At 37.4% G+C, this 26,016-nt stretch overlaps 1 protein-coding gene across 8 annotated transcripts in view; it reads left to right on the top strand.

Moving 5' to 3' along the window:
• Positions 1 to 26,016, top strand: part of YAP1 (Yes1 associated transcriptional regulator) — an 84,336-nt gene that overhangs the window by 40,061 nt on the left and 18,259 nt on the right. For 4 of the 8 annotated variants that reach the window (XM_062629838.1, XM_062629839.1, XM_062629840.1 and 1 more), the window contains exons 3-4: positions 7,425 to 7,540; positions 15,697 to 15,810. In XM_062629838.1, coding sequence (XP_062485822.1) covers positions 7,425 to 7,540; positions 15,697 to 15,810 — 230 coding nt within the window. The remainder of the gene's footprint in view (positions 1 to 7,424; positions 7,541 to 15,696; positions 15,811 to 26,016) is intronic. The other 4 variants (XM_062629842.1, XM_062629843.1, XM_062629844.1 and 1 more) reach the window with 1 other exon arrangement.

The following is a 26,016-nucleotide window of genomic DNA, read 5'->3' as shown; positions in this document are numbered from 1 at the left end:
AAGTAGGATAGAACTGTCTATCATTGTATTATCAGTATTCTCTCTGTCATGATAAGCCTGTTGGTATGGTTTGGTGAGGACATAATTGGTTGCATAGATGGAGTAGTCCAACACCAGCTTTGTTCAGTTAACACACAAAAACCTGCCAAGCAGAAGAAATTCCATGGAAAATTCAAAAATACAGCCATATTATGTATTGCAGCAATACTCAGGAACTTTTATCTATGTTTCTATTTCTTTGAGGCAGTTAAGCCATGCCTGGAGACATTTCTGTCATCAAGAGACAAACCGTGTTAGAAATTTCAGGGTTTGTTTGCACACAGATTAAGAAATTACGAATTTTACTGCTGTGTGCTTTTATGTATATCTTAGGTGATAATAATCCTGAAGCATAAGGAAATATTGCAAGTTAGTATGGAGAGGACAAGGAATGGGTGGGATATCTTTTGGCATGTGAGATTTTCATTGCTGTGTGACCAATAGCTTTTGCATTTGTTGGATGTTATTTACAAAGACAGCTGGAAAGTCCTTAAAGGCTCTTCAGCCACTTAAAGAGTGTGTCCTTATGTAGTGCTGGTGGAGATTTAGGGGAGTGTTTACAGAGGACTGAATTGGGGTAGAGATAATTGATAACAGAGCTATCTCATTTTCCCCTCAGGATTTTTACTTTACTGTTGCTGCTTGGAATTGGAATTTGTGTCATCTCAAACAATGTATTAATGCTACTAGATTTGTTACACCATTTGCAAAGAAATGTACTTCACTCTTACATTAGCAATGCCTAATTAAAAATGACTTGCATAGCTGAAGACTTAGTTTCATGTTTTAATCTTTCCCAATTCTTGAAATTCCCTGGAGTAGAAAAAAGGGTGCACAATGTCATGGCTGTGACCCTTAGGCAAAGCTGAATCCATGCCATTGTGTGTAACATTCTAACATAACCCAGTAATCTCTGCATGCTACCCTTTTTTGAGAGTGATAATCAGAGCAGTTCATGCTGAGGCCTCTGCAGAAGTAGATATTCTGGTTGTTTTCTCTGCCTGGTATAGTAGATACCTTCAAGTGGCCTGCACTGTCTATGCACAGGACAAATTCGTGTACAATTTGACAAAGGGGTTAGAAGTAACTTTCGTCTATACATCAAATCCTAGTGTAATGGTTGTAGCTTTAAAATAATTCCTTAATGGCATTTTTGAGGAGAAACTAATCCGGTCATGATCCATCTAGTCTTTAAAGTTCTTAGATGGAAAGAAATAAAAAGGGAGAACCTGTCAGAAAGTCATGCATTATGTGAATTGAGGAAACCAGCTGGTTAGGAATACAGAGGAAAAAAAATTAAATAATAGGATCTTTAGCTGGGTCATTTAAGGTAAAACAGAATCATAGGTGACAGTGGAACAGTTCGTGTTTGGTATATAATGAAAAGTTGAAATTTCACACAAAGTTTGGAAAATAATTAGGTTTAGCTTAATTTGTGCACTTGCTTGTGTTGCACAGAGGCCTTTCTATCCATTCCCAGCATAAGAAGTAGACAATGCCAAGTCAGCAGTTTTGGTAGGTCTGTCATGATGTGGTCAGTGGTGAGTGTTTGTGTTTTACTTTTAATAAAACAGGATTTTCCAGTGAATTCCTTAACCAGTCCCAAAAATTGGAAAACCAAAATACAAGTTAGTCATCTCAGCTTCACTAGAGACCGGAAATCATTTTCTCACAAGCATAAAATAAGACTTGTCTACTTTATAAAACACAAGGATTACTTTACTGAGAGATGCTTTTTTATTGTAATGCTTTTATACTGAAGAACAGCTTGTCTTTCTGGATGTTTGTGGCTATTTTTTTGAATGTCCTTTTATCAAGAATCATGTACTAAGATTGCAAAAAGAAGCAATGGGTGATTTATTCTGCCTTGTTTCTATTCTTTTATCAATTTTTTTTGGTGTTCCAGAAATTTCATATAGAATGTTAATTTGGTACCTAACATTAAAATACCTGTTGGCTGTGTTTTGCTTTTCTTCCTAATGGCACAAGTCAGTAAAATAATCTGGCAATTTCTGACCAGCTTATGTTAATAATATCTTTTCTGAGAAGATCCTAAATTCTCACTAAAAATAGCATAGCAGACGTGCACCATATGTAAGGTGACTTTATGCTAATAAATGGAAAAGAGGGAGGGGAGTAAGGAAAGAATTAAGTCCTCAACATACCTTGGAAAGTGTGCCTACCAAGAGGGACGCTGTAGAGGGAATAAGTTGTATGAAATATCAAAACTGAAGGGCTTTTAGTCCTCGAGTCTTTCTTGAGGGATTTGAGTAATTTTTTGAGTGTGCTTTGTGTGTTAGCTCAATTCTGACATGACTTAACCTCCAAAACCAACCACCCAGACCACCCACCACCCTCCTGAAACACACACACATAAAATGAACATCCCTTCCCCAAAAAGCCCAAACAACCCAACTCTCTCCTCAAGAAAATCTAAAACAAACAAGCAAACAAAACAAACACACACCCCCCCCAAAAAAAAAAAAAAAAAAAAACACACCAGAAGAACTCTTTAAAATTAGGTTAGAAATAATCTGACAAATCTTCAGGTATGTGATAGCGTTTAATGCCAATAAAGATTTCTTTCAGTTAGAAATTCTGATTCTTAGTAACTGCAGAAATGCTCCTTGTGTGCATAAAATGAGAACATTTTTCTTTAAAGTTGCTCTTATCAATGTGTAAATATTTCGTATAGCACTGTAAAACTTGGGGATGGGTGGGGAGAGACCACTCATTTCTCTTCGTAACGCGTAGCACTTCTGAAAGTGCTTTTTGGTGTGTGTGTGATGGTGTGCCTTGGGGCAGTCACTCTTGATACCAAAATTGACATGATTTTGCTGACAAGTGTTTAGCATGTTTTGGGTGTTTTCACTTTGTTTTTCTAAGGCCTGTTACCCTGGATCTATGTTTATATAAGTTGATTTGCTTAGTATGTTCAACATTTGTCTCATTTAACAAGGATTCGCTTCACCTAAACATAAATGAGCTATAATATAGTGTCAGATATTGGATTTGTGCATTTGTTTTATGAAGTAGCATGTCTTGCATTCCTTGGTTGCCCCAGAAATGTTGATTTTAATTGAGAATATTTACCCATTTTTGTTCCTGTGCACACAGTACAGAGCTGTGACTCTAGTTCATGAGTATGTAGCATTTAATTTGATAATGCAGTATGAAGTGTAATGGCTGATTTATAGGTTCCATTGATTTGATATAATTTGCTAATACTTAAAAATTTTGAGGTTGATAGTAGCACTTGATCACGGTACAGCTCAGGCCATGTAAAATAGAAGATACTGAATGTAAGGACTGGGGCAATTGTCACATAACATGGCTACTGGGAGAGCAGATAGGGAGGGGAATCTGTTTGGACGTTGTACTTTAAACCCAGCCAGCAGCTAAGCACCAGGCAGCCACTCACTCATCTTCCCCACAGATTCAGAGAAGAACTGGAAAAAGGTAAAAGCCATGGGCTGAGATAAAAACAGTTTAAAAAAACTGGTTGGTAATTAAGAGAACACTTTAGTAATTAAAAAGTAAAATATTATTAACAGAAAAGGTAAATAAAAAGAGAGGGAGAAATAAAATCCAATAACCACAAGTGATGCACAATACAATTGTTTACCACCCGCTGACTGGTAATCCAGCCTGACCCAAAGAGTAATCATGCCCTTTTGGGTAACTCTCCCCAGTTTATATACTGGGCATGATGTGCTGTGGTATGAAATACCCTTTTGGCTAGTTTGGGTCAGGTGTCCTGTCTCTGCTGCTTCTCACTGGCAGAGCATGAGAAATTGGAAAGTCCTTGATCAGGGTAAGCGCTACTTAGCAACAACTAAAACATAAGTGTGTTATCAGCATTATTCTCGGGCTAAATCCAAAAACACAGCGCTGTTCCAGCTACTGGGAAGAAAATTAACTCTATCCCAGCTGAAACAGGACGTTAATGTAGGGAAAGATATGTTTGTTGTGTCAGTGTTCTTGTTCTGTCCGTTTAGACTTTTTCTGCACTGCTGTTCAAAACAGAGGGAAAGATCATTCCCTATGGAGAATGTCCTGTTTCCATACTTAATGTAACTTTGAGAAATACACACTACTCATAGCAACTTGCTGTGCTGCACATGCTGCAGATACGAACAAAATGAAGACCTGTATTCCTTCCTGTAGTAGTATTTGAACATTTCATCCATGTAAGTGGAGGTTTGCCTGCTTTGTATCCCCTAATTTGATGAGCATGACTTGGAAGTTGTGGAAAAGGACTCATCTATTGCAATGTATTTTATGTGGTTTCTTAGTATATAGCATTAAAAACTCAGGATATGGAGGTAAGTGTAAGGACTGTGGTTAGGTGGAGGTTGAAGAGAAACATTTTGAGGGAAGGGGGGCAATAAATGTGTAGAGTGCAGAGCTGAATGGGAGAGAACAAAGAGTTTGCCTTATTGAACAATCATTAGTATGATTTTAATGTAATCAGTTTGCTTACTTTGAGACTTTCATCTGTTGTTTCTCTAAGACTACTGGTTGAAGTTCAGTTGGTCAAGTAAGGACTTGCCAACTTCTCCCAAGAGATACTCAGCTAGGGAAAAGTTGGAAGGTGCTACTGCCTATAATGGCTCTCCATGTTAACAGCTCCATAGGAGCATTAAATGTACTTTGTGTGGTATGCTTATACAGTCTTGAGGAATCATTAATACTGTCCTGGCTCTCAAAATTGCTTCTTCCACAGTCCATCTATCCCATATCCAGCTATGTTTGGAAAAACTGGTGAATATTGTTTCAGTGTGTTCCTACAGTTAACTGCAAAAATGGTTCTGTAATGCAATGAGACAACTTTTTCCTTTTGTTTCTTACTCTGCACTCAAGTAGCATATAAAAACAAAGGCTATAAAATATGCACCTTAGACATTTTATAAGCTCATAGCATTACGTGGCTTTTTGTCGGATTTAAATGGAAATAAATGAATGTGTTATCAGGGTTGCAGTGGTGTTCTCCCATTTTCCACTGTTCCCAGAACTGAATTGCATAAGTATAACATAAATAGAGGGGAGGAGTAGCACATGGTGGTACTATAATTTAAACAGAGTCTGTGAAGCATTACTGGGCAGTGTTTTTACATCTGTATTTTCTTTACCAGCTTTCATTGCTTTGTAAAATTAACTTGCGGAAAAGTGAAAAAAATATTCCCCAGTATGAAGGTTTATGTGTAGTCCAGTCCAATATAATAAATAAATGCAAATTTATAAATAAATAGTTTTTTTTTATAAATAATTAGGCTAAAAAGGAAATAATTGCTGCATGTGGCATGTTTCTTAGTGGACCTGAATGTTGGAAAACCTGTGCAACCAAAGATGCAGTTTGCATTAATAGTACCTGTAGTAAATGAGTTGTATTGTGGAAACCAGCATGGCAGTGACACCAGTTTAATTAACGCTGTAGTAATGGGGGGTTTTCAGTACACACGGGAAAACTGTCAGTAGTTGCCACATGCAGACAAATTAGAACTTTGTTTGCTATTATATTTTTGTGCAAGTATCATTTCTGCTTGTTTTGTGACCCTGCCTACAGTGGGTCTATAACATTCTGACCTGGAATTGTTTGTGTGCGTATTTAGGAAGGGTAAAATATGCATGTCTTAAACTTTTCTTAAAGCCACTCTGTGATACCTTCTACCTTACAACAGTCCCTTCAATGATTAGAATGTGATAGATAATTCTACATAAGTAGTTATTTTGGTGACAGCTGCTCCATTTAATTATCTTCTGATCTTGTGTCTATTCATTTTTACTTGCTTAGAATGATGAGTTAGTTGCAAAATTTAGTATTTTGGTGGAAAGTACCAACTTTTAGAATATCAAAGATCATGTTAAAATATGTAATAATTCAGTGGAGCGCTTTTATTAATTGGAGTCAAGGTTTTTGTTAGCAAGTTTCTAGGCATAGCAATTAGTTGCTTAGGGCAGGAAGAAAATAATACTGTTTTGTTCATCCAGATGTGATGAGGTCTTAATTTATGACCGCAGCTTTTGGATATTGTGGTCATGCAAATACATAAACAAAGTTTGAGAGTCATCTCTTTTTTTGTTACTGTATTTGACCTAGTTAATTTAGGTTCTCTTCTTGAACGAGTAAACAAGCCTGATTCACCTTCAGTACGTTCACCTTGTGTAGGTTCCTTTCTCTTTGGTGGAAAGCAAGGTGACAAGGTCAGATGTCACGTCCACAGAGATGCTAGTGGTGAGGTGACAAATCTAAATTATTTATGCCTTTAGAATGTCTAAAATAATGCAGTAGCAGCTCCTAAACTTGAATATGCTTTAAAATGTAAGAAACTGTGAATTGGAACAGTTGCTGCACAATTGTTATATAATCCAAACAAAATGATGGAAAATTTACAGCCTGATTGATAGTTCAGTACAAATACACATTGATCCACCAAGATCCATACAAATCACAAGACATGGATACAAAGCAGAGATATGAGTTGGAGTACCTAGTTTTGAACTCAGATCACCAATCAAATTTATTTCAGATTTAAATGTTGCGTTTTTGCTGAAGTGAATGAAAATGGGCATTCCATGCAATCCAGAAAAAAAAAGTAGCTGTAAGGGTTATTAATATAAAGAAAGAATGGTACCAAGTTAATGATGTGTTGGATTCTAATTGGTAACAGTACTATTAGAATAGTTTTAATTGATACCAGTTCTAAATGAATCAATAACAAACTTTTTTGTCAGTGCTCGTTGTGTATTAATAGTTTTAATTTTTGTTCCAGTATACTTCTGGGAGCAGTGTTGCTTAATGGCATCAAGATAGTGTTGATGCTTGTTATGAATAGGCTGCATTACTTATTCATTAGCAAAACATGCTAATCACACACTCAAAAGGTGACATAATCACTCACTATGCTTTCGTATTTTCATTGTATTGAATACTTCTGTGAATGACAGTGCTGAACGTAGTTTCCAGTTTTCTCAAAACACACAAATCTTGGCTCCGAAAGTTGTGTAATTGGGTTGTGCAAAGGGCTCGCTGTGTTACTTGGCAGTCCAGCTGTCCTCGTCTTTTCACATGCAGTTAGGCAGCTGCACATCACTTTCATACTACTGCTGTAGTGTGACTGGTTACTTAAATTACTGCAGAGATTGTTCAGTTGGCAACGGTGAGGGGAGGAGTCCAGCAGATCATCTGAGGATGTGGTCTGTGCATAGAAGGTTTGGGGAGGGTAATGTTTACTCACTAGCCAGTTCATTACAACTCCCTAGACTCTTCTTCTTGAATGTGGCTGTTGTTGGCATGCTTAACCTTTTGTTCTTAAACTTCCTGTGCTAGCAGGACATTGCTGTGAATGCATGACTGTCATAACTCTAGCTTTGTTTTGTCGTAGTCACATTGATCAGACAACAACATGGCAGGATCCTAGGAAGGCCATGCTTTCCCAGATGAATGTTACAGCTCCCACCAGTCCTTCTGTGCAGCAGAACATCATGAACTCAGCATCAGGTAAGCCAGATTTGTGTTTATGAAAAAGATCATATAAATGAAAATGCCGCTAGCTATTTTAATTGAGGGGGAGTCTAGATCTCTCAACTGCCCTTCTAATTATCCTGGTTTTAAACTTTATTAATGCCTGATGCATCAAGCAAGAGGCTGATACTTGAGGTAAGAGAATTTTATATATGATGTCAGCAGAAAGAATCCTGTAGTTCTTTGGTTTGTATTTTTTTCAAATGGATAATTCAGGTATTTTAAAGAAGCAGAATTCTTGTCTACTTGCTTCTGAGTGGAAATGCTGTTAAATTGATGAAGTCCAGAATTTTCATTAAATTAGTGCCAATTTATATTAAAGCTACTGTGCTTCTGCAGTGTCTTCTACCTCCCCTTGCTCACTTACAAGACTTTGTATACTCCCATTCATTTACATTTCCTACATTTGTTAGGCAGATGCCTGGAAAATCTTGATTTTTGTTTTTTTTTTGTTGTTTGTTTGTTTTTTGTTTTCCTCTTCTTTTCCTATAATATCCAAAATACTGTAACTGAGGAAGCCTGGTATCTTTTCCTGGAATATAGAATTGGTTTTCAGGTAGTTGGGGCAGGACATCACTGTAGTGATAGGACAAGGGTAACGGGTTAAAACTTAAACAGGGGAAGTTTAGGTTGGATATAAGGAGGAAATTCTTTCCTGTTAGAGTGGTGAGGCACTGGAATAGGTTGCCCAGGGAGGTTGTGAATGTTCCATCCCTGGCAGTGTTCAAGACCAGGCTGGACAAGGCCTTGGGTGATATGGTTTAGTGTGAGGTGTCCTGCCCATGGCAGGGGCGTTGGAACTTGATGATCTTAAGGTCCTTTCCAACCCTAACTATTCTATGATTCTATTCTAAGATGATATTCCCAGCCACTATAAATGAGCAATTTCTTTACCTGAATGAAGCTTATCCTATCTGCAAAGGATCTAGCTTGGAGCACTTGCAGCACAGGCTCACTAGACAGCAGTAAAGAAGCGTGCTTGTTCTTGCTACAGAATCTGCTGTATGTTTTCAGAGCTCTCTTGTCCTGAGCAAGCAGATAAACTTGGTGCTGTGCTAGTTTGGCTGCTTCAGTCTTCCCTATGCTTTGGCACCTTTTGTCTGTTGCTGAGGTTCATGTTTTATTTACTTTCTCACAGTCTGATTGTATTTTGTGTACGTCTGCTGTTCCTGTGCTTCACAAAGGTTATTCTCTGGTGCTGCTTTTTGTTGTCTGTTCAGACAGCTTTGTGTCATGCTGGAATTCACATGCTGCAGACAATCCCAAAAGATTAACAGGCGTGACCAAACTGTACTGTTCATGACTGAGTGTTAGCGAGGAAGCTAATCAAACTTTGTGCTGCCTAGGCCAGGAGGTTGGCTTATCCTGAAACAAATGAGAGTCCTGTTCAAGTGCAGGAAGTCATGATTCAGAGCAATTAAGGTCTCAGGCTCTGGTGTGAAAGTGTAATACATGTGATTATGTTTTCTGGAAATAGCCCAGGAAACCTGCAGCAATAGAGATGACATGTTTTTGCAGGGATAATTCAGAAGAACAGAAAATAGGAGAGAGGAACAATTCTCTCGGTCTGTATTGCCTTTGGCTTATCTTTTTTGTGCTAAAACTAGATGTTTGCCGTTTGAATATTGACATAAATTCTGTGTTTTAAGATAACTCCTTGAACCTTCTGTTTTACTAAGAATTAACAGGAAAAAATGTTGATAGTGAAGTAGGATTCCTTTTATGTATTTAACAGGAAATGAAAGGGTCCTTAGCAAAAAAATAAAGTAGTTAGTTGTGAGGGGTAAAAATCTAAAAGACAATCTAGCAATTGATACAAGAGAATTATTTTTTAAAAGAAAATCGGTAACTTACATAAAATTGACTGATGTAAGCATATGAGCAAGTGATTCTGCATAGATATTGTTGCTCATGCAATAAAAAAGTGTTAAGATGTTCAAGTAGGTTGTCTTGTGACTTGAGAAAGCAGTTATCTGAATACAAGTTCATTGAATTTATTTTAAATTTCACAAATGATACCATATTGAATATGAACTGAAAATCTTGTAAAGTTGGTTTTTTTTCCACCCTGGTGCTCTGAATTTGTAAAGTGCATGAAGAAATCAGAACTTCTGGTTATATTGAGTTGTGTGTTTACATGGCATTGCTTTTTTTAAGGCTTAAATCAGAGGTAGTATGACTTGGAACTGGCTCCTTAGATGCACCTGCTTACCCTTAACTTACTTGCATGTAACAAAAATGCAATGTCTGGTTTGAATTAAATAATAATGAACCTGCATTTATTGGATATGATTCTGTTTCTGGTACCTGATTTGGCAAATCTTTGTGTACTAACTTTAAATTATGACTGTATTATTTGTTTTATTAAAGTCTGTTATATCTGGCTCTGTTACTTTTTGCTGTTCATGGCAACTTACGCTTCCTTGGTGGCCTTGGTAATAAAAAATCTTTGAGAGAAACAGAAAAATCAAGTAAACTGTTAACCAATTTAGCACTCTGGAACTTAAATCTGAGTTCTGGTGTTAAAAATACAAGATTACTTAGTGTTCCAACTTGGATATTCATCAAGAACTGGGAAATAAAACTGATACCTTTAAGACAGAAGTTTCCCGCTATGAAATATTGCTGGTAATGAAACATGCCCTGGTGCTTTGAGAGCCTTTCGTGAAAGAGACTGTGAAAAACTCATTAGTTGTAGCCCTTAATCAGCAGTTACTGTCCCAAGCATTAGTATATTTATACTATTATTTATATTTATACAGACTGCCATAAGAGCTTGTGAGTTAAGTTGCTCTGGTGAAATTGAGAGATTTTTAGGAGCTGTCTTGAAAGCCATTAGAAGCTTTAGCCATTTAGCCAGCATTACAATTCTAGGCATTCACTAGAATTAAGAACAGGAAAACAAACTGAAGAGCGAGAGAGAACTGAACCTGGACAGCTGCTGTCTGCATCTTGAATATAAAGCTGTTGTCTTTTCCGGTTAATTAGGATAAGTGGAGGTGAGGGAAAATGGGAAGAATGCAAAACTGGAAGGTGTGATATAGGTGAAGGCAAGTCAAAAGAGTTTTTAAAATAAAAACAGGGAAGGTGTCATTTCGCATAAGGTTGGGGTTTTTTAGGTTGTTTTTCTTAAGAAATCCCACCTCTGGAGGCAGCTTAAGACTGTATGAGAATCCAAGTAGCTTGCTGCAAGTCATGTTTCTTTAAGGAAATGAATAGGCATCTGAAACAGCTTCATCTGATCCTATCAAGATTCTGTGAATGAACTGGTTTATGAGTGTTAGGGTAAAACCTTTACAGGAGGGCATTGATATATGAAAAGTGGCGAGGTGGGGAGGGTTTCCACTCTTTTTGTTTCTTTAATTTTCTTTTTTGCTCTCAGTCTTGCTGAACTTCATATAATCAACTAAAATGGTTTAAGCGCTATGTATGCAGAGAAACAAACAATGCTCTTTCAGATGGCATTTGTTGATTAATCTTCTGTGAAACGTGATAGCGTCTTCACATCAGTAATGGAAAGAAAAGAAGCCTGTTACTTCTAAGTATGCAACTTATGTATAACATTTAGTCTTGACTGTTAATGATTTTTTGTGTATGTGTTTCTAACAGTTTTTTCCTTAAAGGTATTACAGGAGAAACTATGTTCTGTCTTGATTTGGAAAAGAAAAAAAGTAAACAGTGAAATAATAAGTTTGTTGTCCTTCTAAGGAGCCTCTCCTATACATTTCTTACTGAGGTGAAGTTATAAATTTGAAAGTAAATAATGTTTCTTGTACAGTTAGAGTTGATATAACAGAGATGGGATAGTAATTGTATTTGCAGACTTCCATTCTTCAGATACTTTTACTTCCTGAATTATGCTTGACAGCACAGCTTACTTCAGCCTCTTCTGCTTGTGTGTAGACATTAGGTAATGAGCTTTGGAGCAGATGACCTGTCTTTGTCCTCTTTTGTCTTCACACTTATACTGCAGTTCTGGATTTGGCACCCTGGTAAAGGTTTGTAGATCTAGTGTAATTCCATTGCCTCTTAGGGTAAGACCGTAGTGCCATATTAAAGGTTGGTGGGAAAATGAACACTCATTCATAACTCCTGAGGGTTTTTCTTGGTAGGGAGGAATATGCCAGTAACTTCATATTGCTAGCTCTTCTCTAAGATTCTTGCTTGTTTCAGTTGCTGGTTTCTCCTCTATGTAACCAGTCATACTACAAATCCTGCTTCATGTACAGTCAACACTGCATATGATCTGTTGTGAAACTGGAGTTTCTAAGTATCTGCGTGACAGTAATGCTCATTTCTTCCTTCATCTGCAAAAAAATGCCCCTTTTTGATAGTGTCTTTTTGTAAGTTTAACTGATTTGACAGAATGAAGGTCTTCAGGTAAATTTTGTAGAATTTGATATTATCTTAAAAAGTTTTATAATCACAGTGATAGTGATAGAAGGGGGAAATTTCAACTTTCACAGAGAAAGATTAAGAAGGTTCTTAGAAATCAGTGTTTGCATTAGGTGCAGGTGATTCCTGCTGTTGAATGTAACTGTTCCAGTTCCTGGGTTGTCCATAAATATTTAGTATCTCGATAAGGGTGCCCTTATATGCATTAGCCTCTTGATAAAATATAGCTTTATTTACATTTATTTTACACATAAACATCACAGACTGTGGGGACTTGCAAGATTTACTTTGTATCCCAGCATAGCTGGAACCTCTAGTACATTTTTACTTTTGTTCCTCTTCCCGTTGCTTTCTCTCTGCCAGCAGTGAGCACTGCTTTGTGTTTAAGGTTCTGTGTTTTATGGCATATGAAAAAGTTACACCATTATATATTTTGTTACAGAGGTATGCCTTATCAGTAGTTCTGTAAGGATAGCTTATATTTGGAAACTGGAATATAATTTTTTAATAATCTTGTCTTTAAAAGTACCATAGTAAATTGAGAGTTCCTTTGAAGAGTTGTCTCTCCCTGTGCAAATAACTACATAGATTTGTAAGCTTATGGTTGTGATTGTGTGCAACTGACCTACAAGGCACCAAACAGAACTAGTAGGAGTTCAGGCTACCAGGATATTGTTGGTTATAAATATTTACAAAGGCTCAAGGGGAGACTGGAAAACATTGAGATTCTTTGGCACCTAGCAAGTAGATAGAATCTGGCACAAGAAATCACCTGAGGTACTGGGAGTCCAAGTAACTGTTAGTAGCCACTACACTTTTTGGGTCTGTATGTGTATTCAGTGCTCTACTTAAAAGTTTATACAGTGTGACAGTCACTAAACAAGCTGCATTCAGCAACAAGACCTGACCTTTATCCCAGACTGGATGCCTGGGATAAACAGACTGTTGGTTAGACCCAGGATGGATGTTTTTGTAGAACATGAGCTACTGTAGCTGTGGTAATAGTGGTGAGAAGGTCTGAAGAGCAGCAACATAGAGCGTATATAACTTAAGACACTTAAAAACATAAGTTAATGCTGGGAATTTTGTTCCTGTTGAGCCTTTGAGGAGGGGGAAAGGGCATGTAATTGCACAGGCATTTTCCTAGATGCTCTGAGTAAATGTGTCTGCTACTCTCCACCATGGTTTCCCATTTTTCCTCCGTTACTTGTCTCTAATACAGCATTTGTCAGTCAGTCAGTTACAAAATCAGACTTGACAGTCTTCTGGTTTCACAACTGCTCACAAAACCAAACAGGAATTCTAGAAAACAGGACTAACTAATTTTTGAACTACCATTTCAACATGTAAAGATGACAAGAGAAGTATGAGGTAGTTTACTGGCCAAGGAAGAAAGCAACATTGCAATTAATGCCAAAAGTTTCTAGAGAGAAAAGTTCTGTCTGCAGCTGTTGATGGCACTTAGCAAGTAAGACTTGCTACTAGGACAGCCAGGTGAGCAGACAGACCTTTCCTGTCCTGACCACAGCTGTACATTTTATTTAGAACGAGAACCTTGCCCAGGTTTGTCTCTAGTAAGCTAGTACTCATCAGATCACTGAATCTCATAAACAGTATTGTTCTACCAGGTAGGTGGACTGATCGGTTCCTGGCATCCTGCTTCAAAGGCATTTTATTCTTACTACAAAGGAACATGCTGGATCAGTATACACTTTATTCAGTGTTCAGCAGGACTGACACCCCAAGGCTAGTTTTGTTTTTCCTAGAGCCAGCTGGGGTTTTTTGCTTTGCAGTTCAAAAGAGAATTTCTTGCTGAGTTTCGTCTCCGAGGGATGTGTGGCTTATAAGGCTTCTGAGAAGACTGGTAGCAAGGTGTCTGTCCTCATGGGTAGCATATTGACTTAGCAGTCAAGGAACATTTTTGGTTCTTCATTGGCTTCTACGCTTGGGTGCTGTGGGGCATGTTGCTGTGCTCCTGCGCCCCAGTTTTGTACAACAGCATCTTAACTGGTTAGGTGGCAACTCTTTGGGTATGGTAACAAAACACAGGGTTCTTTGCACTTGAGCTTTCAGTTCTGCATCAGAGTCCTGATATACTGTGAATATGTAAGGATTTATGAATGTTTTGCAGTGTTGTCACCCTTTCTTGCCTGTTCTTTTCACTAGCTACTGATCAAAGCTGAAGTACTCTTGTTAATTGTATACAGCATTGAAAGCTTGTGAGTGTTAAGTATGGGAAGGAAATGTCCAATGGTTAGATCACTGGTTTTCCTCACATGAAAGAACTAGTGGTGGAGTAGTGAGGCTTTTAGAGAAAGGCATAGTTTTCTGAGACAAAATAAGAGTTTAAATTAGAAATGTAGTTTTCAGGGGTTCCTCAAAGACCACAATAAAGTTCTTGTCCTGGTTACTCCTTGGGATATTATTGGAATGCAATGAATGATTATTTTATTCTTTTTGACATTTCTCCAAGAACAACTTTTGAGATTAAGCAAACAAATCTATCCTCCGCCTTCCCCTACCAGCTTTAGACAATGAGATCTTCAGTAGGAGCTTTGACTTTAGGACAAAATGACAGATTGTAATTTGAACATGGATCCAGTAGGTATTCAGGCATTTATCAGATACACATTGTTTTGTGTGTATATCTGAATCTGAGGCTGAAATATGATGGCTTCCTGGAGCAAGTCTTGTTCTAATTTCTTTTACATTTTTAATATTTGTAGCGGATCTTTTGCTATATCATCTTAGGTTTGTACTTAAATCTAAATATCTTCCTGTATCCAATTTAGATATTTTCAGAAGTCTGTATCTATGTGAGAATAAGAACTGAAAAACATGTATTTGTATAGCACCAGATGAAATGAGATGAATGTAACTTTGAGAAAAGTTTTCAGTCTAAGCAGTGTACATAAATGTACACGATCATATAGAGATGGGAATAAGTGGCTTATGAATGGTATAGCAACAAAAGGTGGTTTCTTAAAAGCTGCTCTTTGGAATTTAAGGGAAACATGCCTCAAGACTCTGTATTCAGACATTTTCAGTGGACTCCAGAACACCATCACCTACCTCCCTTTTACCATTTCCTAAATGTTGGCTTCCCTGCCTGTGCCTTCCTGCCTGTAGAGGCGTAGCACTGTGTCTGTCTGCTCCTGGTGTACTCTTTGCTTGTTTGCTTCCTGTTCTTCAGGCTTGTGTTTCGCTTGCTTAAGCCTCTAACACTTTCACAGAAAGTTAAGAGTGTGAGGAAAAGGGAAAATTAGTTTTGACACTTTGTTTATGAAAGACAGAGAATTATTTCAGGACTTCATCAGCATTACCTTGTTGCTGTTGGTGGGCCTTAATCACCACATGAACTTCCACATGAGAGGTAGAATCTCTCTGTGCTTTTTTTTCTTCTGGTGCTTATGCTGGTTTCATTCTGGCAGGCTTGACTTATTGCTGGTTTTGTACTATAATGCTGTAGCAACAGGGAGTGTCAAAAGCATATGAAAGGATGCAAACAAGTTATAAAATTAAACTCCAAATCCTAAATCAAAGTGATAGAAGTGTTTTCTGTTCTTTGATTTCCCACCCACCACTTCTTTGCACTTATCCCAGCGATGTTAGACATGAGCTTGAAACTCTTCTGTTTCATGTACTGTTATATATGTAAAATGTTGGAATTTCTTTTAGATCAATTTCAGCTGGAGCAAACAAGAGCTCGCCATCAACTCCTTCCTTCTATATTGCAGGCCCACTCCCCGATGGATGGGAACAAGCTATGACCCAGGATGGAGAAATTTACTACATAAACCATAAGAACAAGACCACATCTTGGCTAGACCCAAGGCTTGACCCACGCTTTGGTAAAAGTTCATATCGCTTCAGAATTTCTGATTTGCTTCAGTTCACTCAACTTTAATATTTCAGGCATATTTTGTAAAACTTCTTCTAGTACGATTTTAATTTGAATTATAGAGACCTTATTTAAATCATTAATTTAAAAAATACTAAATGGATAAGCATAATTCCGTTAGGAGTATATGTCACAAAGGTTTTTAATGCTAGGGGTTGGTATTTTGCCAATCCATACAGTTCCCCAAATCGGTGGCATTCAGAAATTACCTATCTAGAGACAGTTTCAGCCAAGCTCACTCTTTCTTATAAAATTGCAAAATTTTACCATACAGGAATCTTTAACTTTACAAACAAATATTTGTGCTCCTTTGTGCTGTCTTCAAGAAGAAGGCATTGTCAAATAATAATTTATGCTGTTTAAATACACTTGAAACACACACCAGCTTATAATTCCAGCTTGTCATAGTGATGATCATAACAAAACTTTGTTTTAAACGATATGGAGATAAATGGTAGGTTTTGTTGCTTCTACTTTAATAATCTTCTTATGGGGTAAAGACTATATAATACTGGAAATAGAAATAATAAATTAGGGATCACAAGGTCTAGATGTAAAAATGTAATGAAATAGAATTAATATCTCATTTTTTTGTTTTTGATCTATATGAACTGCAGAGCTGCAAATGTTTCAGTAAAACATTGGCACTGATGATTATGAACAGCAATACATATAATATTAAGAGACTAAACTAGTCCCTTAGATTGCCCAAGTGATTGTTCTGATGTATTTAAGGTGATATTACAACTTTAGTTTTCGTATAAAGCCATGACTGGTGTATGTAAGCTTTATTAGTTGTATTAATTTGGCCTTGATTTTTTTTCCCAATAACTTACTATTTTCAGCTCCTTGGGATTTTAGTTATTTTTCCAGAGCCATGGAAAAAACAGTAGGGGTAAAAAATAAAAATAAAAAAAAAATAAAATAGAAGAGATCATTGTGGTTTCCAGGCTTTAGTTTTGGACTCGATGCAACTAAATGAAAACAGTGTGCAGATCACTGAGTAGGTCAGGCTGAGGGGATACAAAGCCTTTGAAGCTTTACAGGGGTTGACCTAACAACAACTGTGGGCCCCTTTTGGGAGAGGCATTAACTCCATGAATGCCATATATAAACACAGAGCTGCAAAACTCACAGTCACTGTTCTGGTTTGTTTTTCTGAAATGGCTGTTAGAAATTTCATCATTTTTGTTCTGTAGGCTTGAGTGCTTAGTTTAAACATCCGTTTGCTCTTCTGGAGAGCACCAGGTTGTCACACTTTGTTTATAAACTGCTCACCAGTTTGTAGACAGGTTGAACCACTGTGCAACTTGAGCCCAAAGGTGGGGCGTGTATTGAAGGTTGTCAGCTTTGGCAAATGTCCCTGCTGGCTTGAACACCAGCCAGAGTTGCAGACCTGTTTGCGTGTTGTAAGGGGAGTGTGTGGATAATTTGCAACTTCACAATTACTTAATATGTGAATAAGGCTGAAAAGGAAGCAGTCATCTTGAAAATCAGTGTTGCCTTTTGCAGTTAAAAGAGGCAGGTCAATTATATTTACTTAAGTAATCTTGCAGGGTATGTATTTTTCTTTTCCTTATATTACTTTATAGTTTCCAGTGCTGAGCTCAAATTAAAAAGGAATGTGGAAAAGGCTTTAATTGACAGAGGTCAATTAAATGAATCTTGTTTCTCAGAACTATTTTGTACTCCCTTAAATACCATGGTTTAACTGTTAAGGGCAAAAGCCACTTGTCTTGTGCATGCTGAAACTCCATCAACTGTTAGGGCTGTGCAGTTAAATTGAAAGAAGATAGTAATGGCCAAAAGACTGCATGAGGGTTTCTTGCTGCATAGCTTCCCTTTTTGGGCCCACTGCGTATGTGTATCCCAGACAGGCTTGAGTATATGCCAAAGCTCTTTATTTTGTGGTCGGACTTTTAATCTGTTCCAGACCTTTTCAGTCAAAGAGCTCAAGTTTAACTGAAAGGGGCAGGAAAGGGAAAAAAAAAGCATGTGGGCTCTTCTGATCTAGAGTGACGGCAAATAGAGACAAGCTGCTAGCTGCTGTTGAGCTTGAAGGAGTTTTCCTTGAAATCTCAAGTTGTATGTATTGTATTGTGGTTTATGTTTTTATCATTTGAGCCAAGAAAATACAAAATTTTATTCATCTTGCTTTCTTACTTGAGACCTCCTTAAGTCACTCCAGTAAAGAAGAAAAAAATCTGTTTGACAGAGCGAGCTTACTGAGCCTTGCATTTATTTATCGTGTGGAGATCCTCAACAAATATGTGCTGTGACCCTAAATAGCATGTGAATGACTCAGAAGTTTACCTTTCTCTGCTTCATATAGGTTGAAAATTGCTGGTTTTTTTTCCCCTTGGGGATTATCATTCCCTTTTCTGTCACTGTGTTTTAATATAAGAGCTTAGATTTCACTATTTTTTTTGACTACTAACACTTTCAGAAGCAATCCTAAGTGGATTCATCTCTGTCATTTTGAAGCTTTTGATTAGTATAGTGATACTAATGTTGATTGAAACAGAAGGAGAAATTCATTTCTTCCTTGATAATGCAACTTTCATGAATCTGAAGAACCATTGAAAACAATAAAGCTGTTGAATGGTATGTGCAAACATACTCTTCTGTTCCAGTACTCAGAAACAGAAGGTTTGAAGAGTCTTTGCTCTTATGCTTCTGAATTCCCAGCTTCCTGGGAGACAGCCCTTATGTCTTTGTATGTTCCTCATTGGATAGAAGCTTTATATTCATCTTTATTTTCTCCAGTAGGTGTGCATGTACCTCTTTTTTCTCCCCTCCTTTTTCTTTTTTCAAAGAAGTAGTGCTGGTAATTTTCCATTCATGTAGCTAGAAAAGAGAGAGGAAGGAGGATCAGTTAGAAGAAATTGTTTTAGGCATACACAGCTACTTACTGACTTGGTAAGGGGAATTTGGGTATTGCATTCATGCTTTTAAACAGGAAATAAAAGGATGTAGTTAATATGGATTCTTTCTTGGAGCAGGCTTTTAAGACTGATGTGTCAGATAAGAGTCCCAGTCTGAATACCCGCTGTGGAGTAGGCTGGATCTAAAACCTTAGTGCTCCAAGTTGAAGATAAGGACTTTGTTCCAAGACTCAGCTAAAGTCTTTGAAGTGAGCTTGAGGTCTTCAGCTATACCACTTAAGCAGCAGTGAAGTCTTGTAGCTCAGATGTTGATCATCCAAGTCTATGTATTTGACTTTAGAACAGTTTTAGGTTAGGAGAATTCACAAACTTTAAAATCTAGAAAAGAACTAACTATGAGAGAAGGGTCTTCTTGTGCCAAGCACAGTCAATCATAAAAGATGATATGGGATCAAAGGAATGGGGATGGAAAGGGGGGTCCTTAGGCCTATGTCAGCAGGATTCTTGTCTAATGGAGCATCTGGTACAAACATGCTGTCCTACCTTCTCAGTGCCTTTGCAGGCTGCATAGTAAGAGGCTTCAAATTACTTTTATTTATACATTTATTTATTTAGATGGTTATTTCTTTAAGTTAATTGGACTGTCAGGTTGAGTTTGTGTTTTGGACTGGTTTGTCTTTCACTACCTTCTACTCTTGTTTATTGGTCATACTTCACAGATCATACTGATTTTTCTTTTTAAGCCTTCCAGATAAGTTAATAAGTTACCTTGGTAGTAAAAGAACGTGAGGGTCATCTGTGCATTCTGAGTGGCTGAAGTTGGTGAAGTAGAGCATATGTTTTTCTGTAAAATTAAATTTCCTAGAACCAGTTGAAGTTTGGAATCGCTCAGTTTTATTGCTACAAGTTTCAAAGAATTGGCTTTTGTATCAAATACCATTAATGTGATTTTAAACTGTTACTTAAGTTTGCAGATGATAGGGCTTGTTTTTGAAATGAAATTCTAAAGTAATTTGCCTTTTGAGGAAACTTTTTATTCAAAGATGGGTCATGAATTGGGAAAATACCAGAAACTGGCAGTTTATTTCTGCATGTCTAGTGAGTTGGTGTCTTGTGTTTAAACAGTAGTACTCCATTAGAGAAGTCAGACAAGTCTGTCTGCAGGAATTAGAGTAAAACAAGATACTGTTTCAGTTTTCTTGTTATTTTATTCCAGACTCCAGTTTTATAGGCTCGTTACTGGTGATCATACCAGTGCTACACATGTCCAGTCCTTTTCCTTCTGTTCTTTCAAGTATCAGAGCTGCCATATGGGGAATAAAGCAAAAGGTGTGACCTCAGATTGAAATCATTACCACAACTTTATTTTTATCACTTCCACTTAGAGATTACGTTAATGTTTTGGTTTTTTTTTAAGTTCTGTATGAATTCTGAATGAGGGGGAAGGCAAGGAAAGACAGTGTTTAATATCATTATGCAAAGGGCCATAGAGGCTTTGTGTACAGTAGCTGCTTGATAATACACAAGTAAGAAAAGGAATAAAAGTGATAAGAATTGGGAGTATAGAGAATGCACATCAGAATTTTCTCCTTCCTTTTTTTGTAGTGCAAGAACCTTTGAAACAATGAAAAGGGCTTGTGCAGAAATACTGAAGTAAAGTGCACTTGTAGATTTAATTGAAACATGTTTTTATCATTTCCATTAATAAAACCCAAAAAAATAAACCACACACCAAATCTGAAATGTGCTTAAGATTCAGAGCATCTGCTAATTTTCAAGTATCAGAAATTAAATGGAAGTATTCCATACTGTTGCTTTCTTATTCTTTACCTGACTAGCATTTCAATATGCGTATCTTAAAGTTAGTTTGTAGGATCCTTGCCAGAGGCATATGCGTGGGCAAGACAGAACTGGAGCCCTAGACTGGATGCATATTTTCTGTGTCTGGTCACAGTGGCATTCCACGTTTTTTAAGATCCAGATCTGCAGAAATGCGCAAAAGCATAGCATGCGTAAAATTTGGTTTTGATCTGCAAATGCAGTGGCATATTCTTGTTTACATGCACTAAAAAATTAGTGGATTTGACTCATCTGAAAGGTATAGTGGTATTAGATTTTTCACTTCCCTGTCTCTCTCTTCCAGAAGAGCAATTTCAGGAGACTGCTTAGGGTGGGGAAAAGGTTTCTGTATGTTGGCGTGTGTGTCAGGGAATGTGGTCAGATGGAGCAGCAGCAGTTTTCAGTGAACGAGTGACTTGTGTCAAAGTGAGCTGCTTGTGAATCTGCAGAGGCGGATGAAATTTCACTGGTAAGCATCCCTTTGTAATAGGGGATGCTCCTGTTATGGTAGTGACAATAAAAGTTTAGTAGTTGTTCAGCAGAAAGTGAAATCTTGTTTCTTCAAAAGCAAGATGTATTTAGGTATCTCCACTGAACATACTTCACAGAAGAAATTGTTAAATCTGTCCACAAGTATTGTGTAAGGTTGCAGTTACCTACTTTGTGTAGATTTATATACTAATAAAAAGGAAAAAAAGAACCCCTCACTTTTAGGGATTTGTCAGGGCAGTTTATACGTGTTTGGGGTTTTGTTTTGTTTTCCCAATAATTTAATCCTGTTTGAGAAAGGAGATTTGTTGGTAATAGTGTCTTTATCCCAGTAAAGATAATGCATACCTTCAGTGCTGGGCTAGAACAGCTGTGACCATGAAAGCAAGCTGCCCTCTTAATAAGGGGGCATTTTTCCACCGTATCTTTTTAATGCTGCAGTTTGCACGTCTCTATTAATGAGCATCCTACTACATTAAAAATTGAAGGTGGATCGTTTTGAACACATCATTCATTATCTGTAATCTAAATATATGCATACACACACACAATAATTATGTACTCTCTATCTAATCATATATAATCTAAAATTCAAAGAAGCATCAGCTTTTTTCCTCCTTGAATTCAGTCATGTTCAGACACGATTTGTTTTGTACAGAAAACAGTTTTGCTTGGGTTTTTGACAGCAAACTGTTGATTTTATTTTTTTTTAGAGTATTTCTTACTGGATTTCATAACTTCTGCAGTTTGGACATGCTTCTGTAATAGGTGGTATTTTCATTAGATATATCTTGCTTTAACTAGGGGTCCAGCTCAGGAGTGTGTGAATGTGTATTTTTACCTAATACACTAGATTTGTTTGTACACTTAAGACAGCAAAATGATCTGGAGAAGATCATTCAGGCTTCACCCTTACTGTAAACTCCAGGATTCTCAGATTAACTGTAGACTGAAAACAATAGAATATTTTATTGTGCTAATTTTTAGGTTGCTTTATAACAGCAGCATTATGAAACTGAAACTGGAATTTCCTTAAAATAATATAGCAATGCATGATAAAGAGTGCAGTCCAGAAACATGACTTGTATCCTGATTAAACAGCAAATTGTTGTACCAAGTCTCTCTAAAAAAAGCCACTGGGAACAAGTTTTTATTACTTCCGAGACTCATTCTTTCAAATCCTGCTGGTAATTTTTTTTTTCTTCACGGCTCTTTTCAATTTAATCAAAGAGGATTTTTGCCTTTGTTGCAGTGCTGCAAACTAGCACCATTCATAAACCTGGCCATAGCCAAAAAATGATGAACAAAAAAGCTGTCTGGTTTCCAAATGAAGCTGAAGGGGACAAGTGCTCTCTTTCAGTTCCTTCAATGGAAGAACAGTAAGTTATAGTATGCTCAAACCCTGAGCTTTGTTGTTGTTTGAATAATTAATGTCTTTAAATTTGCAGATTAAGATTAGGTTTAGTTTTGAAGGATGAAATGATAAATACAAAAGAAAACCCATCAAACATTCAGCTGTGTCTGTTAATCATTATGGGTGCTCTACAGCAGTCTTTGGAAATTCTGCGTAGGAGAACGGTGCTGAGGTGCTGTGTTACTGCAAACTGTCTGTGCCATGGGATGTGTGATTTTAATTGGCATAGGATCTTGGGAGAGAATTAGCCTTTTATGTTTTGAGTTGTTAACAATCTGCTGGCCTTTTCTCTCCAACTCTGATGACTGGTAATTGTTTCCCGCTTTTGAGTTGGTTTTGGTCCCCCTCTCCCCCCTCCCCCCCCCATTAAGGATGTAGACAGCAGTCTAAACTTGTTTCAGTAACTGTCAAATATTATCTGCTACAGTACAGAATGGGCATTTTGCTGTTGAGTTTGGGCAATAGAACTTTTAACGTGTAACATTTGAAGACCACTAATTCTCTGTTCTCAACAGCATATTGCAGCTATTACAGTTGGCTGTATTCTGCAGATAATGAAGCTAAGCCATATTCTAGGACAGCAAGATCTTTATTGTCTTAAGTTGCCCATGGTTTTTAACTTGTCTGCCCCTCCTCCTCCTCCTCCTCCCTCAAATCCCCCTCTTCCAGAAACAAAGACTTGTTTGTTCCTTCTCTGCTTGTGAGGTCTTTGCAGACTCTGCTGTGTGGGTGCAGAGCCCCTTATTTAAATGTTTTCCATAGCCATGGAAGGTAAGGAACAGGATGCATTAGAAAACTGGTAAGTCCTAACTGATAGATAAATGAAGCCCTTTGCCTTTGAATTCAGATTTCTTAATAAGAGCTGTGCGTGTCAGGATCCTCACAAACCCATAAGGTGTGGAAAAATAAAATGCGCTTATCTGAGATGATGTTGATAAATGTGTTCTTTAGAGTGCAGATTTCTACAGTTGTGTCCTTAGTAACTAAGGAAGAGTTGTGAATTAAAAAAACACATGAACAACAACACAACCCAAAACCAAAACAAACAAAAACCTAAGCCCAACAGTAATAAAAACTTTAACCCCACTGTTTTTTCCTGTCACTGGAAATGAAGTGTATTTTCCCTATTTTCTTTAAATATTATGTTGGAAACTATAGAGAATTACATTCCGTTTTCCTTTTTGCCTTGAAGATACTTGTGTAATCAGCCAAGATGGCTGAAAATCATTCAGTGTTACTAGCGTTGGTGGTTTTTTCCCCTGACCCTTCACTTGGGTGTGTTGTTAAGTCAGTAAAATTCAGTTAGCAGTATCTTTTTAAATTGTCCAACCTTTTAAGTTTAATTTCACAGTCAGAATAGTTCCATTATGTGAAAAACATCTCCCTGGTCTGTTCTGAGGACAGTTTAAAATCTTGTCAATTTGAAGTCTTTTGCAGTTGCATTCTTGAAATAATAAACTGCTCAGAAAAATCCTTCTAATGGGTACCTGAATGAGGTCTAGAAAGTATATTTTTAGGTTCAGGTTCTGAAGAGTTACAAAACTATATAATAATTTTCCCAAAATATTTATTGATGAATATTAAATATACATTGAAGTCTCAGTATCTTGTTATGGTATTTGTGGTTTAGATACACTTCTAGTTTAGAAACATTACTTTGAAAATGCACATTAGTAGACATTTCAGGGATCTAGGATGAGGGAATACAGTGAAAAACATCAGTCAAACATGGTTTGTTTCTTACAGTTTTAGTTGCAGTGTCAGTAGATGAGAAGAATGAAGCAAACTGTGATCAGAGAGAACCAGAATAATAGAAGCAGCTGTCAGAAAGATAAGAATACATAAAATATTAAGAATTTGGCATAAGAAGGAAGTTGGTTCCATAGTAACACTTGTATGGTACATGCAGGAAAACCAAATTCGTAACATGTTGAAGGGATGTTAGGGATACTGCATTTAAGTGTTTAACTAAGGTTAGAAACTGTAAAATTTTTATGAGGTGATCCGTAACATGACTTGGCTGTGAACTGCATGAGGCAGGGGCTCCGAAACCATGATTATATAAGTTGGAGACGAGGCCATAAAGGTGGCTTTTTTAAGTAAAAGAAAATTGACATTCTTCAGCTTTGGGTACTTAAATTTTACAAGCTAGGTAGTTTGCTTTTAGCTTAGATGTGCTTCTTTCAGGTGATTGTAATTTTCTAACCTTTGTCCCTCTTTACTTTCCACTGTAATTGACCTTCCATCTTGTTTAATCGCAGGGTTTGAATCCTGGAACTTCTGAAATGTAGCACAGACTTCTGCTTGAGTTGCAGAATTAGCTAACAGAAAGAGAAGGCTGTTTTCTGTTGTCTCATACTAGCCCTTTCCTTGTCTGCGTTTAAAGTGAAACAGGTTAACGATACGAAAAACAAAACGCGTGGTCCTTGTTCGAGACTTGATATGTTTCTTGGTAAAAGAGACAAAGGAGCAGATACTCCCGACTCCAGTGGTGTGCAGATTGTCTAAAAGCTGCTAGGTGGGCTTTCTAGCTTCAACTTCAGCCTAATTTGGTAAATGTAGCTATTCCTGTTGCTGTCAGTCTTCCAGCAGGGATTGGCCCAGTGGAGGGCAAGTGGAGCTTGTAATTAATAGTTCCCTGCTCAGATCCTTGCAGGACAGCTGTTGGTGCTGGTACTGTTGAAACTTACACAGTTCCTGGTGTCTTGGGGCATGTGAACCTTCTGTGTCTGTTCAGCAGAGCAACAACCTGTCCTGCTGCTGGCCTAGGTACCACCGCTCATGTCACAGATCTGGTTGGTTGGCTTATCCTGGTCACCTCTTCCTGAAGTTCAGTTTTGATGGTGAAGTGGTACTTCTTTTGAAGTTGATCTTTTAAGATCAACTGCTTGATTTTAAGCTTTCATCCACAGTGGAGTTATCTCCCCTCTATGCCCCCCCCCGCTGCGACAGGATAGGACTTGCAGCTTGAACATCTAATGCTTTGTATTCACTCTGTTGTTTCTACTTGGTACTGAGATTCAGTTTCTATTCCTACTTTACCTGTGCACTCTACTTGTAGGAAGTTTTATCATGATCGTATGTATGAAGCTTTCTTGCAAGTAACTACACAAGACTATTTCAGATTGCTTCAAGCTATCTGACACTTGATTTAATTTTGACTTGACTCATGAAAATGTGACTCATCTCTCCATTAGACTACTGATTCTGTGCTGGGCCTATAGAATAGTTGAAAAGGTAGACTAGAGAGACGAGTAACTGGTTTTTTACTTTTCTGTTCTCACCCCAGTGAGGATATGGCATTTCCTCTTCGTATGCTACCTCTCAAAGGAAGGATGAGCTGTGGAAGGAGGAGAAAGGAGCAAGCCTGTGAAGCAGCAGCAAGTTTTACTGTTGAGATAAATGTATTTAGGCTTTTGGGGAACAGAAGAAAAACACTATTGTAAATTAAGTTAAACACTCATAAGACAGGGGAGACTGAAGGGTTTTTCAGAGAAAAAATGATACTGATCCTTTGTGAGAACTCTCC

This window comes from Pezoporus occidentalis, unplaced genomic scaffold (assembly GCF_034315485.1).
Source record: "Pezoporus occidentalis ecotype Australia unplaced genomic scaffold, CSIRO_AGI_Poc_V1 ctg342, whole genome shotgun sequence".
Lineage (NCBI taxonomy): Eukaryota > Metazoa > Chordata > Aves > Psittaciformes > Psittacidae > Pezoporus > Pezoporus occidentalis.
This window is presented reverse-complemented; position numbering and strand designations above follow the sequence as displayed.